This window comes from Carya illinoinensis, chromosome 16, assembly GCF_018687715.1.
Source record: "Carya illinoinensis cultivar Pawnee chromosome 16, C.illinoinensisPawnee_v1, whole genome shotgun sequence".
NCBI lineage: Eukaryota > Viridiplantae > Streptophyta > Magnoliopsida > Fagales > Juglandaceae > Carya > Carya illinoinensis.
The window spans coordinates 21,860,764-21,878,516 of record NC_056767.1 but is presented as its reverse complement, the minus strand read 5'-3'; the positions used below and the strand labels follow the sequence as shown (position 1 = coordinate 21,878,516).

Sequence of the window (17,753 nt, the reverse complement as noted above, 5' to 3'; positions counted from 1 at the left end):
TTCAAAAAATGATCTTGTGAGAGGTTTACCAAAAACATATTTTCTTAAAGACAAAATTTGTGATGCATGTCAATTTGGTAAACAAACAAAAACTTCTTTTAAAACTAAGAAACATATTTCCACTACTAGACCATTGCAACTGATATACATGGATCTTTTTGGACCAAATAGAGTTGCAAGTCTAGGAGGAAAATATTATGCATTTGTTATTGTTGATGATTTCTCTAGATATACTTGGGTCATCTTTCTTGCTCATAAAGATGAGGCACATAATGCCTTTACCAAGTTATGCAAGAGAATTCAAAATGAAAAGGGCTATACTATTTCAAGTATCCGAAGTGATAGGGGAAAAGAATTTGTTAATAAAAATATTGAAACATTTTGTGATGAAAACGGTTTTATTCATAATTTTTCTGCTCCTCGAACTCCTCAACAAAATGGGGTAGTAGAGAGGAAAAATAGATCTCTTCAAGAGATGGCAAGAACAATGCTCAATGAGAACAACTTGCCTAGTTATTTTTGGGCCGAAGCGGTAAGTACTGCATGTTATGTTATAAATAGAGTTATTTTAAGGTCTAAATTAGATAAAACCCCCTATGAGCTTTGGAATGAGAAAAAGCCCAACATTGGTTACTTTCATGTATTTGGATGCAAATGTTTTATTTTGAATGACAGAGATAATTTAGGCAAGTTTGATGCAAAATCTGATGAAGGTATTTTTCTCGGGTATTCTACTAATAGTAAAGCTTATAGAGTATTCAACAAAAAGACTTTAACTGTACAAGAATCTATGCATGTAGTATTTGATGAATCTAATTCTCCACTCTCCAAGAAATCTATTGATGAAGAAATAGAAGGTATAAATAACACAGAAAGTCTCAATCTCAACAAAGAGAAAGCAATAGAGGAAGTTCAACATGGAGCCATCAGGAAAGATCATCAAAATTTAATACAAGATGCAACCAAACAGTGGAAATTTGTGAAAGATCATCCAGTGGAACAAATTTTGGGAGAACCTTCACAAGGTGTAAGTACTCGATCATCTCTTAGAAATATTTGTAATCATACTGCTTTTCTATCTCAAATTGAACCCAAAAATATTGATGACGCACTTCTTGATGAATCTTGGATTCTAGCTATGCAAGAAGAGTTGAATCAATTTGAAAAAAATGATGTTTGGACACTTGTTCCTAGACCCAAAAATTATACTATTATTGGAACAAAATGGGTTTTTAGAAACAAGAAAGATGAGTCTGGAGTCATTACTAGAAATAAGGCTCGACTTGTAGCCCAAGGTTTTAATCAAGAAGAAGGAATCGATTATGATGAGACATATGCACCTGTCGCAAGATTAGAAGCTATTCGAATGCTACTTGCATATGCTTGTTATAAAGATTTCAAACTTTTTCAAATGGATGTTAAAAGTGCTTTCTTAAATGGTTTTATAAATGAAGAGGTATATGTTGAGCAACCTCCAGGTTTTGAAAATCATATTTCCCCAAATCATGTTTTCAAACTCACAAAAGCACTATATGGACTTAAACAAGCTCCTAGAGCTTGGTACGAGAGACTCAGTGGTTTCTTGATTGAAAAAGGTTTTTCAAGAGGAAAAATCGACACAACTCTTTTCATTAAATATGAAAATGATGATATTCTTTTGATTCAGATTTATGTTGATGATATAATATTCGGTGCTACTAATGAAAATATGTGTCAAGTTTTTGCTAAGACTATGCAGGAAGAATTTGAGATGAGCATGATGGGTGAACTTACATTCTTTCTCGGATTGCAAATTAAGCAAGCAAAAAGTGGGACATTCATCAATCAATCAAAATATATTAAGGAATTACTGAAGAAGTTTGGGATGGAAAATGCTAAGGAAATTGGAACACCAATGAGCCCATCAACTAAACTTGATAAAGATGAATCCGGTAAGCCAGTTGACTCGAAGATATATCGAGGTATGATTGGTAGCTTATTATATTTAACAGCCAGTAGACCAGATATTATGTTTAGTGTGTACTTATGTGCACGTTTTCAATCATCTCCAAAAGAATCACATTTAATTGCAGTTAAGCGCATTCTTAGATATCTTAGTGGTACAATTAACCTAGGGTTATGGTACCCTAAGCACACATCTTTCGATTTAATCAGCTACACAGATGCAGATTATGCTGGCTGTAAAATAGATCGAAAAAGCACTAGTGGAGCATGCCATTTCTTAGGTCATGCATTAGTTTCCTGGTTTAGTAAAAAACAAAATTCTGTTGCACTATCTACTGCTGAGGCAGAATATGTTGCTGCGGGTAGTTGTTGTGCTCAAGTTCTCTACATGAAGCAACAACTTGAAGATTTTAAACTCATGTATAATCACATTCCAATCAAATGTGATAATACAAGTGCTATAAATCTTTCAAAGAACCCAATACAACATTCTAGAACTAAGCATATTGAAATAAGGTATCATTTTCTTCGAGATCATGTGCAAAAAGGTGATATAATGTTAGAGTTCACAAACACACACGATCAGTTAGCAGATATTTTCACAAAACCTTTACCAGAAGATAGATTATGTATGATCAGAAGAGAAATAGGTATGATGCATGCTATGAATATCTCTTAAAAGATAGACCAGAGTCAATAAAAATAGAGATAGATTTTTTTTAATACTTTTACATAAATTTGAGATTCTTAGCCTCATGTTTGAGACGCTCATTCTCTTCATACAATATCATGTCATTCTTATTCATGGGAACCGGCAAGCGGAATGAAGAATCTAATAAAGATTTCAACTGTTTATTCTTCTGCCGAATGATTCCTTCCCTTGTGTGAGACTCTTGAACAATTTGTTGAAGTACAACAATTTGTTCTTTGAGCTTTTCAACTTCGTGATTTTTGGCTTGTAGCCGCTGAGAAAAAGCCACAATAGAGGAAGAGTAGCGAGTCCCAAGACTCACCAAGTCATAAATAGCATCAGAATCTGACTTATTAGTCAGATTATTATTTTCTTGCTGCAACATGGCACCAATGGTAGCTGCAGAAAGAACAGGAGGTTGAGATGCAGAATGCCTCATGGATGGATCTAGAGAAATGTTAGAAGAATGAGCCATTGAGAAAAGAATAGAAGGCTTAAAACGAGAATGCTGAAGGAATGCAAATGAGTTATAGAGGTGAGATGAAAACTTGATGCGGATTAGATGAACTTCAGGACTGATTTTATAGAGATAGCATAAAGAATAAGACAAACTATTTTCTCTTCAAATCTTATTTAGTCAAAAGAAATACAAGATATGCTGGACACACATTGTCAAAAGTTTTCTTACTAAGCCAGCGAAATTAACAGTAGATTGTCCCTATTTTTCTAGTAAACGATGAACCTCTGCTGTTATCTGCCGATGTTGACCTTGTATCTGAACCCTTTCTCGTTCCAGCTCTTCTATTCGTGGTTGCAGATCATGAGCATACCAATCTGCAAATTTTTTCAACTCTTGGTTTTCTTGCTTTAGCCTTTTATTCTCACTATCCTTATTAGCAAGCTTCTGTCGTAACTCAGATATTTGCATGTTAAGATGATCAATCTCACTCACCCTCGCCATTAACCTTCGAGACATGATCGTAACAGAGGCAGCATATTGATTACTGAGCATTCTTGATTCTGCAATAATCTCAGAATCAGCCTTACTAGAAAAACGGTTCACTGCTCCTATCATGGTATTGACGGCCTCAGGAGAGAAGATTGATGATTGATGCGTCAAGGGTTCTTGATTCAAGTCTGGAACATTAGTGGAAGAGAATTGCTCAGCCATTCTATCGTTGTGGAAAAACAGAACTCAGGTCAAGAAGTGATTATTTTTTTGGCATCCGATAGATGAAAATGATCATTTTTTTATAGAAACTCGGAGCCTTCAATCCCGTTTGTCAACAACATCAGGCGATTGTTTAAATCTTCAGCCGTATTAAATTCATAGAGTTAGGCCTCGAGGCTTTGCAGCACTTGTCGGGTCACGGACGGCTCCATTTTTCAACTATCTACAGTGACTATTAAACGCATCGTTTTCTTTAGTCCATTTATTTGCTGCCGATCCTTTTTAATGATGCCAAAAGGGGGAGAAGTTTTAGACTAGAACATTAACATTGTTTAAATTGCTAAACTTGTTATATATACTTGGAATTATATTTATACTTTTGCTTGAAAAACTAACGCATATTTTCAGGGGGAGCTTAAGTATTAATACAGGTTTCAAGTTCTATCAAATATTTGTCATCATCAAAAAGGGGGAGATTGTTGAACTCAAGGTTTCAAGTTTCATGTGATTATAAATCTACACATGGATTTTGATGATAACAAATGAATTCAAAGAATAAAGAAGTCTCAAGCTCAAGTTGTCTACACAATGAAGTCAAGCACATCAAGGAAACAAGCATGAGCAAGAAGGGAACAAGTTCACATTAAAATTATAGAGTAATGTTGTAAATCTCTTCAAAATTCGAAATTAGGATTAATGTTCAAAATTAATATTTTATCATAAAGTATTAAAATACATTTTCCACATGTGCATGAATTTTTTTGAAAATTAAATTTGAAAATTTTGAAAGATGATTGATTGTCATCTTTTGCATGTGCATGCCTTGATTAAAGGGTTGAACTTTGAAAATATTAAAGATGATTGATTGTCATCTTTCACATGTGCATATTTTATTTGAATATTTTCAAAAGTGATTGATGCATTTTTAGACTTATACAAAAAGTAAAAGATTAGGTTTGAATTTTTTGAAAATGAAAGTGTGCTCATTTTGTCATATGCCAAAAGTAAAAGATTAGGTTTGATTTTTTTGAAAAAGTGAATGATGTTGTCTTTGACAATTGATAAAGAAGAACCTTTTATTTGAATTCTTTGAAAAAGTGAATGATGTTGTCTTTGACAATTGAAAAAGAAGAACCTTTTATTTGAATTTTTTGAAAAAGTGAATGATGTTGTCTTTGACAATTGAAAAAGAAGAACCTTTTATTTGAATTTTTTGAAAAAGTGAATGATGTTGTCTTTGACATGTGAATCTTTTTAAATTTGAATATGAAGTCTCATATGCCTATAAATAGATCATTTGAGAGCTTCACATTGACAACACCAAGAGCATACAACATTCATTCAAAGCTTTCATTCTCTCTTCTCTAAACATTGAGCCTTAATCCTTGTTCATTTTGAGAGATATAGCTTGCGCTGTATTGTTTTTATTTCACTCGTTGAGGAGTGTTTTCTGATAACCTACCCACTATCAGCTTTTGTATCAGAAAAAGGGTGTGTATAACCCTTGTGTGTGTAGAAAGTATTCTACACAGGGAATAGTTGAATCACCACGTGTAAGGTGATTGCAAGTGTAGAGGGTGTTCTACACGGATCCTTTGTAGCGGTGTTGTTCAAAGGTGTAATAGGTTTCTATCTCCACCTGAAGGAGGTTGAATAGTGAATTTGGGAATCCTCAAGGGGTAGCTTGAGGCGAGGACGTAGGCAGTGGGGCCGAACCTCGTTAACATACTGAGTTTGCTTCTCTCTTACCCTTACTCCTTATATTTATTGTTATTTCATATTTTGTTTATATTTTATATTATATATTTGATTTATAATTGTTAATTTTTTAATACAACTCAATTCACCCCCCCTCTTGTGTTAGTCATCTGGGCAACAACAATAATAAAATAAAAAAATTAATATTAAAATATGTAAAGTGTGTGGTGTGGGATGATGAGTAGCATCCTTATATGTATATACAATTTTAGAATATACAACTCCCGTGTACTCTCTTTAAAAAAAAATAATGTATACTCTTAAAAAAATAATTTTTCTATATGGATTTCAAATTTATCTACTTTTTTTTTTTTTTTTCTAAGGGAGTGTATGTAATTTGTACATTTAAGACTGTAAATATAACTCTACGTGTGTGTATATATATGAGCCTTTCTGCTTAATTTTTCTCCAAATATATAATACTGATTGATCATCATCTACAATTTGAAAAAATTAAGAAAAACCTGAAGAATAATAATAATAATAATAATAATAATAATAATAATAATAAAACAAAGAGTACTGCTGCATGCCGTGAAGGTTCTATCCAGAAAGTTTGTTAAAAGAGATAGAAAAGAAAAAGTGATGCATGCCCTGAATGTTGTTCCTTCACCAAGTAGAAAATATATATTTACATCAAATTCAGTGTAAGTGTGAAACAAGCTTTTTGGGTTGTGGGGGGCGGTGGTGGTCTGGCCTCCTAAAACATGCATACATTAATATTAACGTGCTTATAGTACTTAAACCTCTTTTGCATTCTTTAGGTTTTGCTAATCATGAATCATGCATGCAGATTCCAGATCCGAGGTAAGTAGCTAGAGCTTAAAAATGAGGGAAAAGAGTACCCATGAACGCTCAAATCAACCATCTTATAGGATATTGGTGCATCATTGATCAAGAGCTTGCCTATTTTTAGTTCGTGATCTCATGCAATTCTGAGTTGCATTTTTTATGCTCTTGTTGGGGACACTGTTGAGCAAGCTGATCATGGATCGAAGTCCATTGAATGGTTGGTCAATTGAATTGATAGTCTTATACCATTTGTAACATCTCAAATGTAACATCTGGAAAACATCATCGACTTAATAAGGATGGCTATCACATTATTCATAAAAGAAAAATTAAGGGACCCAATCCCCAGTGTACATTCTGATCATGATACAATATTCTCCAGAGTGATAAATTAACAAAGTCACGAATGAATTGGGTGTTTGGGGGTGGGGTGCTCTGCACGTGATGAGAGAGAGAGAGAGAGAGAGAGAGAGGTCATGTGTACTGGCAGCAGAGAAAAGCAAAATCCTGAAAGTCCGTGGCATTTACGTACACATGCTGATACAACACACGGAACACAATTCAAGGTCTCGATTAGCTTAAAACAAATAAACAAATCCCTGTAGAATTCAGGAAAAAGGGCTTTGTTTCAGACCCGTTTGAAGGGATTCCCACGCAATCTCCACATATATGAAATCTCTCTCTCTCTCTCTCTCTGAAATTCCTGGTCAAACACGCTGATGAAACAGTACCGTTTGATATATATATATGTGCCCATGTTTGCATATTATTACAGTACTGTTTAATTATATTACCCAATAAATTTTACTTTGAACTTAAGTACTGCATGCACATGCTAAAAGATTTGTATTTCTTTTACATTTAGCAGAACAACTGGCGCCGTTGCCTTTACGTACACTGCTATACGCAACATTAATTTTGAGGCTTACTGTGATGGGAATCCTATGGTTTGGTTTGGTACGTTTTGTATATGTATATATATTTTGATTGTAGACTTTTAAACAACGAGTTAAGATTTGAAATAGAACATGGTGGTATTGAGGATTAACATATGAGTCATGCTATTCGTAACATCTTAAGAGTAATAGTTGCGCAACACCGTTGACATGACAGGCATTGATATGTCTTTTGTATCGATAACGCAAAATATGTCATATCATTGGTTAAAAAATGATTGCGTTTAAGTGTTATACTTAGGAGTATTTGGAGTAAAATTTTCCCTTGGCATGCATATATTTGAAACTTAAACCACATTTAGAGCCAATGGAAATCATTATGAATTTGGATTTTTCTCTTCCAATAACGAGGAATCCAATTGGTTGGGATTGTTCTAATGCCATTTGTAGAGAGTCAAGAAAAGCTCAAGCTGCATCTGACCATACTCTAAAATGACTCGTCAATGTTACAATTGGAGTCCATTAAAATAATTATGTTGTGCTTTAACTCTTTCACAAGCAATATGGTACTCGTAATATATATACCACGATCCTATATACATCCAGGAGTATTGTTCTGACGCCATTTGTAATGACTCAAGAAAAGCTCAAGCCGCATTTGAGACCATGCTCTAAAATGACTCCTCAATATTACAATTGGAGCCCATTAAAATAATTATGTAGTGTTTAAACTCTTTCACAAGAACTATGGTACTCATAATATATATATATATATATATATTTATATATATACACTATGATTCTATATAGATGCAGGAGTAGGCAATCTCCTCAAATCTTCGACAACTCTGATATTATGGAATCCATGCAAGACATTGAGCCACATATCTCAACAGCCATTTGTCTGCACGGTTATTGTATATCTACAACATTTCAAAGAGGAAGGTTACATTCAATTGAGCTACAGGCTACTAATCGCTATCAATGTTCATCTTCTCAATAACAAGAAGAAGGATATGGAAGTTGGATGCGGAGAAAGTTCGAACAAACCGGTGGATATAACCTCAGAACACGAACTTTCCTTTTGGTACATGCCTCATAGGGATCTAGTAAAATACAGGAATAGTAGTGTTGTTGCAACTTTGACTGGGAAATGTTCTGGTCACATTTATACAGCCAAGGGCAGGTTTTAAGAAGAAGGTGCACAAGGCTTCCATTGCTTTACACTCTGACTCAGAGGACCTGGGACCATAGCAGACCACGAAGCCAAGTCGGGCAAAGGTCCTGTTAGTGCAAGATAATTTTCACCATCCCTTCTAGGCATTCTCTTCCAGCTCAACTGTGATGGTCAAATTTCAAAACCATGAGCTTTCTGTTGACATAAGGCTACACTGGATATTAATAACAAGAAAAATAAAATTATGTATGGAGAGAGGGGTGGGGGATAACAATGAGAACCAGAGTACATCTCAACTTTTACAAGCAGAAATACACATGCAACTAACTTGTACATCTCCAATAAGGGATTTAAATCTCTTGTGCTATTATTATTATTATTATTATTTTAAAATTTATCTTTACTACTTTAAGGACGTTTTGGAGCTTTTAATTAAAAAGTCTCCATTCTTAGGCTGTTTGGGATTGCAATTTCTTGAAGTTTCTTTAGTAGGGATGAAGCAAGCGGAACAGGGACAATTTGAAAACCTTATACATAAATTTGAAAACATTGTACATAAGGCAGGGGATCAATGAAACCTCCTAGAAAACTGGAGGACAGTTTGAAGAGGAATCCTCCCCGTTAACACTCCTAATCCATCTCTAATTTAATAGGCACTTTCATCTCCAATACACCCTTATCGATCACCAAACTAGAAAAATTTCCGTCGGGAGATCCACTGGTCATAACTTTTCACCAGTCTCTCTAGTGTACTCAATAGTTTTACATAATATGAACTCCACATATTTAATATTATGTGTGGACCATGCCAGCCTCTCTTGATGTTTGGGATATGTCAGAAAGTTTTCTCCTAGCTTCAAAAATGACGTCTGCTCCCTGAGGTTTGTAACTCACATAACATACAAAGCATTTCATTTGAGGTCAGCGATTCACAAAACATCCAACATTTCATTTGTGTCATTAACTTCATTGACGGAATTCCAAGTTCTCAAAATAGATTTCCCTATAATATAACAAAATGAGTGAATAACCAAGCAATCAGAAAAGAGGAAAAAAAGGCAATCCCTATAAACTGCAGTTAGATGAGACGAAAATGAGAATAATTAATGATCTTAAGGAGTGAAAAAGTCCTTAACGTCCACTTATTTGGTTTGGTCTTGCCAACCAATGATTCTTCAATTTCTAATGAGAGGCACCAAGTTTTAATCAGTTATCAACCTTTTTCTAGTTTCTTGAGCTGAAATTACATCACCAGTGAACAACAAATAACATGGTCCTCAATTAAATTCTAAGTCACACACAAGGTAATTACAAACAAAGATGGTCTTTCTTTGATTCTTCCTCTCTTAATGCTACATTGGCTTTGCCGCAAAGGGCTTGTTTGTCTGATGAATTAAATTATTTTATGAATGGCAGATGTAACTGTAAAAAAATCTGAAACAGGGGCATTTCATGTTTGTGCGAAATACAATTTGGAACCATATTGAACAATCAAACAAATCCTATTTTTTTTCTCAACTCTGTCAATATCCTGAAAAAGCAGCTTATCCTTTTCTTTTTTCTTTTTTTGTAACAGGGGAAGACCTTCCGTACACGGGGATATATACATGAGCAATAATGAAGATCATGCATATGATTAGTAATGAAGATCATATCCAATGAAAACAGTATTAGTTAGAGAAGGGAGACACTATTATTACAAAACTCTTGAAGAGAGAGTAGATGCAGAAACATGAGTAATGAAATGAACATAATATTTTCAATGGAAGAATCCCTACTTGTTCCGGGAATGCTTTCAGTAGTGCCTGGATGGTAGAATTTTGCACCCAGGGGCCGTCAATTGAAGAAGTCTCAGGACGAGGTACTCCATCTGTCACAACAGATACTTCATTGATGCCACCGCAGTTCACCATGAGACGACCCTTGGGCATCAATCTATCAGTCAATTCTAACCAAGTATTGACCTGCCAAAGACACTCACGTGAGGAATAATCAACAAAATGTAAGTGGAGAAAAAATATGCCAATTAATTGCTGTGGATGAGAAGAAAAAACTTAAGGTGTAGGCAATCATATACAGCGAAGGATAATGCAGTGCAGAAACTTGGCTCAAAACACAAAATGATCACAGTGAAGTATATGATTAAAACTTTCCACAATCTTCGATCTAGAACTGCATATATTGGCAAAGCCACATTATCTCTAGTGGGTGAAATTGGGATTTCGAAAGGGAAACTTTCAACATTGGCAGAGCCAAATTATCTCTAGTGGTCTACAAATACAAAAAAAAATTGTCACATTGTACAATATTTTACAATTGCACCCCTAAAAATATTTTGGACAATTATGAGATTTTGTTTGTAGTAGCACCCATGAAAAATCATGTGTTCAATTATGAGAACCTTTTAAAATTTGAACCACAAGAAAAATCTTTTTTCACATGGAACAAAAGTACAATTCATTTACTTAAAAGTAGAACTACATGTTAGAAAAAAAAGTGATTCCAACTCCTGCAACACTCTGGTTCATTCTTTAACTACTCCAATTTAAAACTTCTATTTCTGAATACTTATTTTAAGTGGGCCCCTCCAAAAAATGGCCCTGTACATTCTCAACTTGCGTGGGTTAATTAAAGAAAGAAAAATATGAGAGAGAGATTACATGTGTTGGGATAATTTTGATAGCATTGTAAAGAATCGGTTGCCTAACCAAACAATCTGATTACATATGTTAAAAAAGATGTTTTTGTTAACATTATTGATGAAACAACTTGAGAATATGAAAAAGTGAAAATAATAATAATTAATTTTTGAATTGAAATCATCAGAATTGTTCCTCCAAAAGTAGTATTATATAATTTGTTCTTTTATTTATCTATTTTAGTTAGACTTTGCACCAATTGAAACAAAATTCTCACTCAGCTGATGATCGCATAATACGTGTATTTATAAACAAAATGCCTTGTTTGAAAACTGGTAACATTGAGCATCGGAGACCACAACATTATTTCAAAAGCCAAGGCCCAATTTTTACGTAACAAATGAGATGTGTACCTCTTGCAACTGTGGCAATACTTTTCCTTCAGAAAACAAGTCAATTACAATGCCTGACATTGTTGCAAGCACAGATTAGTGAAACAAAAACAAATTCCTCATGGACAAGAAATAAGTAAAATATAGACTTTTCTAGAGATGGAAGTGGAATAAAAAGACTTGAAAATTATATATGGATTGCAAAAGAAAATCCTCCTTCACCCTTATTTTTTTCTTTCTATGAGACAAGTAAAGAGGTCCAAAGACACTACCAAGAAGGCGTACAACCCATCCAACAGTGTTAAAATGAAATAGCAAGAGGTGAACTAGGAAATACAAAAAGCGAGGAGGACAAGGATCTTACCAGCATATCCTTCAGACACATCAACTGATTGGGAAAGGGCATCACCGATATGAACATTAAGGATGCCACCAGCTACAGTATGTTTCTCAAGATATGACAGCCCAAGATATTCTCTTGCTTTATCGATCAACTAAAATAAAAAAAAAACATCATGTAAGGATGTAGTCACCTTGGGAACAAAAAGCTTGAAGCATTTAAACGATACAGATCTGGTACTAGAGAGAATATATTTGGATTTGGTTAAGAGTTAAAACACTTGAGACCATTGTAATAAAGATGGCATTCCTTCTAAGATGACAGAACACTATACAACACCAGCCGTTATAACCATCGGAAATTATTGCAACTTCCTTTATCCTATGACTACTGTAGATCACAATTGCAATTTAATAGCCACAATTGTACTTGCACCTTAAAAAAAGGATGAAAATTACTGTTAAATCTTAACATTGTCTCACATGTGGGTTTTCAAATCCTATGATTAATAAATTCCATGGGCTTGTAAATTATGAATGCTACCTGAAATAGGTCCATTAATCCTATTTAATGCATGTCTTCGATGTTGATGGAATAGACTTTGTAAAGTGGAGATAATATACATGCCAGCCCTCTACAGCATGCATGAACCAGAAACAGTGCATATTCTTGAGGGAAGTTTTATGATATCTAGTTCTTTAAGGAAATACCCCAGCAGAGATAACTTGGTAGTCTAATACGTCCTGTATAGGGAATTTTTCAATCCCAGTGCTAAGACCTGTTAGTCTCAATGTCTTCTTGCCTATTTAACATTACAATTGATCATAGGGAATTGAAAATTTGTAGAAGTTTATAGATGTATGTGGTATGCAAATATGTTCTCTTTATCAAGATATTGAAAAAAACTATATGAAAAACAATCCAATGCCTTCCAATTATGAGAGTTTCTGGGTGGTATAACTAGCACATTGCAAGAAGTTTTCTCTAGGCTCCCTCTTGAAAATTAGTTGAGGAGAAAAGTAATTTAAAGCATTTTGAGCTTAAAGTTGGTCCTGAATGTGTGTATATATATATGTGTATGTATGTATTTATATATATAGCCTCAAGTAACTTTTTAATTAGTAAGTTCACTAGTCTTTGGGGGTCTCAAATCTAAAAGTATATTACTGACAGTAACTGTCTAACTGACACAATGAAAGATCAACAATAGACCTATAGAAAAGCAAAATACTGACTTCAAACAAAATGAAATTAATTTATTAGGAAGAAACCAGATCATGATGGAAATCATCATATTTCATAATATATATATATATAAGTCTACTGGAGAAGATACTTAGGGGTGTCTTACAATGCCATCAATCTCCCAGCCATCAAGTTGCAATGAAGGCCACAAGTCAAGCATTAGCCGAGCAGTAGTTCCACCACCCTGAAACATTTAGACTAATATGAGTACAGTCCTGAAAATTACATGTTTGGTTCAGAAAGAATGTATCAATGCCATTCCCAACAATTACCAAACCAAAGATGGCGATGGGACCTTTCGGAACAATAGCAGGCAAGCTAGCAAACTCATCCTGCATTACGAAACATAATCCATGAAATGAATAGAACTAATTTATGAATTAATTCAAAAATGCAGGTGCACACATACGCATAGATATTTTAAATATATACGCAGAAAGTTAAAATGAATGAAAAGCATGCAGCCTCCATACACTTCTATCCTCCCTCTCTCTAAATAGAATTTGAGTACAATGACGTGATAACTTTTATGTAGCTTAGTCATTTGAATGATTTTTATTATTAAATAGAAACTTCTATAAATCTTATCATATAAGTTTACCAGTCACTTACCATCTACATGGCAAAGTCAAATTCCCCGAAGCGAAACATGGTACTGGAAAAGTTCAAGAGAAGGAAAGCATGACCCAAGAACCGTGTGTATAGTTGATTAGCAAAGGTGCCAAATTCAACATGACAGATGTTTTACTAGATATATGGAAAATTCTTCAAGTCTGGTTTCACCGTTTGTCTCTACAGTAAAGCAATGCATTACTCTCTTGGGAAAGCTTTTGATACAAGAATGGAACATGTGGTCTATCTTAAGACGTATATCTAGACACTCCCAAGTAAAGGAACATGATTGCCAATTGCCACTCACAAGAAAATATCTGGGTGACATCCCAAGAAGTAATTAGACCCAAAATTCAAGAAAAGTACGAAATCATCGTAATACAAGCTATACTATAGTCTAAAGCTATAACAAAGGATTCTTTTATGAACGATTCACAAGTATATTTTAAACAGATTGATGGTTCATAATTACAGAGAGGTGTCAAGAGGAAGAAGCATAAGTTGTGGGGACTCTCTATCCTAAGATTTGGTTAATAATTGTGCTCTCTCTCTCTCTCTCATGTCCTCTGCTCCTTTTACCACTTGATAACTTTTATGAGAAATGTTATCTCACCTTCTCTAACATGTAACCCGAGTACCTTCCATGGTGTTTGGCATAACTACAACCACATTCACAAATAGTTCCCAATTCAAGATAGTGAAAAAGATATCTTTCCACCAAAAAATAAATATATAAGATGGCTAATTCATTGGGTGCACTTCAAGTTTCCCAAGAGGACAAAAGAAACATCAACAAAGATTCTCTGACAACCAGTGCACAAGTTATAGCAGTTCTCCCCTTATGCATAAGCTTTCTACCCAAAACTGTAGATTTAACTTTACCATGTGCAAAGCTTCACTCTACTCGTGACATTCTCAAGCTTTCGCAACTTAAATTGACAGAAGCAGGTGGCAATAACACTAGAAAAAGGCTATAAAATGGAGAAAGAATTTATATGATACATGATCATCTTCAGAATGGAAAATGCATAATTAACCACTTTCATTACAGAAATAATACACAGAAGATCTGTAATTGAAGGGCCGAATGATCACCAGGAGGTTTATCAACTAAAGATGGTCTACTCCCTTCCAAGATCTCCAAGTGCCATTGCTTAGGACGTAAGACTGGAGTGACAACAGACATACTAAAGACAAAATACATCCCAAGAGACAAGTTCTCTTGGGACATATTAAAGTCATATCCATTCTTTTCTCCTTTTTCTTTTCTCTTCTCTTTTGAGTGCTAGAGCTTCAAGACAAGTAAGATTGAAAGCCGATCCAGCGTATGACCAATAAATCAAGTATAAATATGTATTTGTTTACAGTAATCAAGAAGTTTTATAATAATAGGCATAGTCAAGTACAAACGATGTATACATGAATCAAGTGTAATATTACAACCAAGCATATAGTGAGAAGAGGGAATCTAACAGAAGAGATGCCTTAACGTAAGAGAGGATTAATGTTCAATCAGCTCCTCACAGGATCGTATAAAGGACATGAAATATTATTTTGTTGAACTGAGGGAAAATGGTATCTCATCGGAAAAAGCATTGGTGATGCTCATGTATCAAAATTAACGACAACGAGTAAGCAACGCCCTCACCAGAATTTCGCAAAGTTAAGTGCCCACAATCAGAAGATGACAAAACAGAAAAAAAAAAAAAAAACACAATCACACTAATTTTCTTAACATGCCAAAAAGAGAAAAATATCCCCATGGACATCATTATTCCCATGTTTGCTACTAATGTGCTAGCTCTATGACAACTACTACGTATCTAGACTGTCAACAGATCATAAAACAGACAGCGACCTCGATAAATAGGAGTCTTATACACTCCCGATATTTTTTGTTCGGATTGACTACATTACAAACATACGTTTGTGATAAAGATAAACCCAAAACCAGGACACTATCTCATAAGTTCCACAGTGAATTCAAGTAATATACCTATTTGATAGCAATTATAACTTTTAGATTGCCACATTACATAGATAATGGATCAGTTGCACAAGAAAGCTAACTTTCCAAGAACGATGAGCAGTTGAGTTGAAATAGCAGTGACAAAATAAAGGAAGAAAGGAATAAGAAGAGAAGCTTTAAATACCCAATAGGAACCAGTCCATTTCTGGTCCTTGTAAAGAATGCTATGAACATTATCTGCAAGCGTCCACATCAACGAAAAACATATAGATAGCAAAGTCAGAAAGAGTCGTGCCTTTAATATGTGTGTTGTTGTTGAGAGAGAGAGAGAGAGAGAGAGAGAGAGAGAGAGAGAGAGAGAGCCTACGAGTAGAGTCGAGGAGCAGTATCCTGGACTTTGAACTATCGAGGATTAAAATATCGTTGAAACTGCTTTTTACAGCCGACAGTACTCGATAATTTTCGTCGTCTCCTTCTTCTTCTTCTTGAGTGGCCTCTGCCCGTGAAGAATCAACGGGTTCTTGAGATTTTGCTTCCGAGACCTTTAGTTTTCCGACACAAGATCTTGATCTAAAGCTTGAGCTCCATCTTTCTTTCGAAATTGAAATCGAACAGTTGGTACGAAATGCTAAGGACCCTTTACCTTTAGCCTTCCTCTTCCCCTTCTCCGTCTCATCGCTGATAGCATGGTGAAGACCCAATTTGGTGAACTCCAACACACCTCCTGCCATGTGGGTACGTGGGTATGTCGCCATATACGCATGCATTGTTTGATAACCGAGGCCAACCAGAGAGAAGCAGAGTTATCCAAAGTTGCACATCCCCGCCCGTTCCAGTCCCTCCGAGAATAAGGCCAATGTTTGGATGTTAAAATTAGTGTAGTTACTTCTTAACCAAAAATATAAATAAATAAATAATAATAATAATAATAATAATAATAATAATAATAATAATATAGTTACTTTTGTGTATTTTTTGTATATTCCGTTTTTTGTTTTGGATAGTGAAACATTGTTCATTCATTCATAAACGGAGAATTACAACTTTGACTTGAGAAATACAAGCCATATTCTAACTTTTCAAACTTCCCAACACACAAATTTTCTTGTGGATAGCATGGTCTTGTCCAGCGCCTCTAGACAAACCGTCTATGAGGCATCATGCTGTCTTAGAATACCGCCTAAGACAGTAACAAGTCTCACACTCCCATGGAATTGAGAACAGACTCTACAGACTTGATCCTAGAGACAATGTTTTTCATTTTTTGTGTTTTTATTTTTTCCTAATACAACCTAAAGTAAAGTAAATAACAGAAAACATAAATACATGGAAAAGATATGGAAAAGGACATGGAAAACAGAAAAACACAACAAAGTAGAGGCTATCATGGGGCGTGAGGGACACGCGCCACCCTAGGAGATGACGGTCAATTAGTTCTGGAGTAACTGGTGGTACTAGACCCAAAACAGCAAAGCACCCATAGTAGAGGCGTGTGTGATTCACGTGCCATCTTCGAACTGTGCGTGTGGCTCACGCGCTACTCATTTTGGTGAACTTCTTTGCTCGTCTGAAAGATTGGTGCCTTGGGAATATTGTGGTGGGGCGCGTGTTGGCTGTTAAGTGCCAGATAGATATAGATCGGCCTTTCTTCCTTACTTGGCCTGAAAAACACCGAAAAAGAAAAGGAAAAGTAAAAAACTAGAAGAAGAGGGAGGAGGGAAGAGGGAAGGAGGAAGCTCCTCCCTCTCTGCGTAATGTCTCTTGTGTTGTTTTCTAGAGAGAAGGAGAAGCCATTTGGACTATGAGCCTAGCAAGATAGGCCTGCTATGCAACTGGGCACTCAAGAGGGTGCGGCCCATTGGCTGTCCAAGATCAATGACAATTTTTTTTGACAAAATGATTGGGTGGTATTTTGAACGCAAGAGCTCACACACAAGGGCTATAAGCTCAAGCATTGGGCTAGGGCTTATTGATAATGTGTTTACTTATTTTATTTATTTATTCAGCATGGTATTGTGGCATATGAATATTTATCTAAAATATTTTATGCATATGATTATGGTTATTGAATACATGCTTGCCATGCTATTATTTTGTCATATTTGTTAGGCATTTTATTTTACCTTA

The 17,753-nt window shown here is 35.0% G+C and overlaps 1 protein-coding gene across 1 annotated transcript; it reads right to left on the bottom strand.

Moving 5' to 3' along the window:
- Window positions 1–8,080: 8,080 nt before the first annotated feature.
- Window positions 8,081–16,486, bottom strand: LOC122299866. The gene is made up of 8 exons (XM_043110339.1): window positions 15,994–16,486; window positions 15,811–15,863; window positions 13,318–13,377; window positions 13,152–13,229; window positions 11,825–11,954; window positions 11,482–11,534; window positions 10,208–10,393; window positions 8,081–8,591 (listed from the first exon to the last, which is right to left on the bottom strand). The coding sequence occupies exons 1-8, from the start codon at window positions 16,391–16,393 to the stop codon at window positions 8,442–8,444; spliced, it is 1,110 nt and encodes a 369-aa protein (XP_042966273.1). The 5' UTR covers window positions 16,394–16,486; the 3' UTR covers window positions 8,081–8,441.
- Window positions 16,487–17,753: the final 1,267 nt, after the last annotated feature.

Excerpts from the sequence above, each read along its gene's own strand:
- LOC122299866 (XM_043110339.1), bottom strand. The coding sequence starts at position 16,393 with ATGCATGCGTATATGGCGACATACCCACGTACCCACATGGCAGGAGGT. Across the intron at positions 10,394-11,481 it reads TATTGCCACAGTTGCAAGAG|GTCAATACTTGGTTAGAATT; the intron begins GTACACATCTCA and ends TGTCTTTGGCAG. Across the intron at positions 8,592-10,207 it reads TGAAAGCATTCCCGGAACAA|TTGAGCTGGAAGAGAATGCC; the intron begins GTAGGGATTCTT and ends TGACCATCACAG.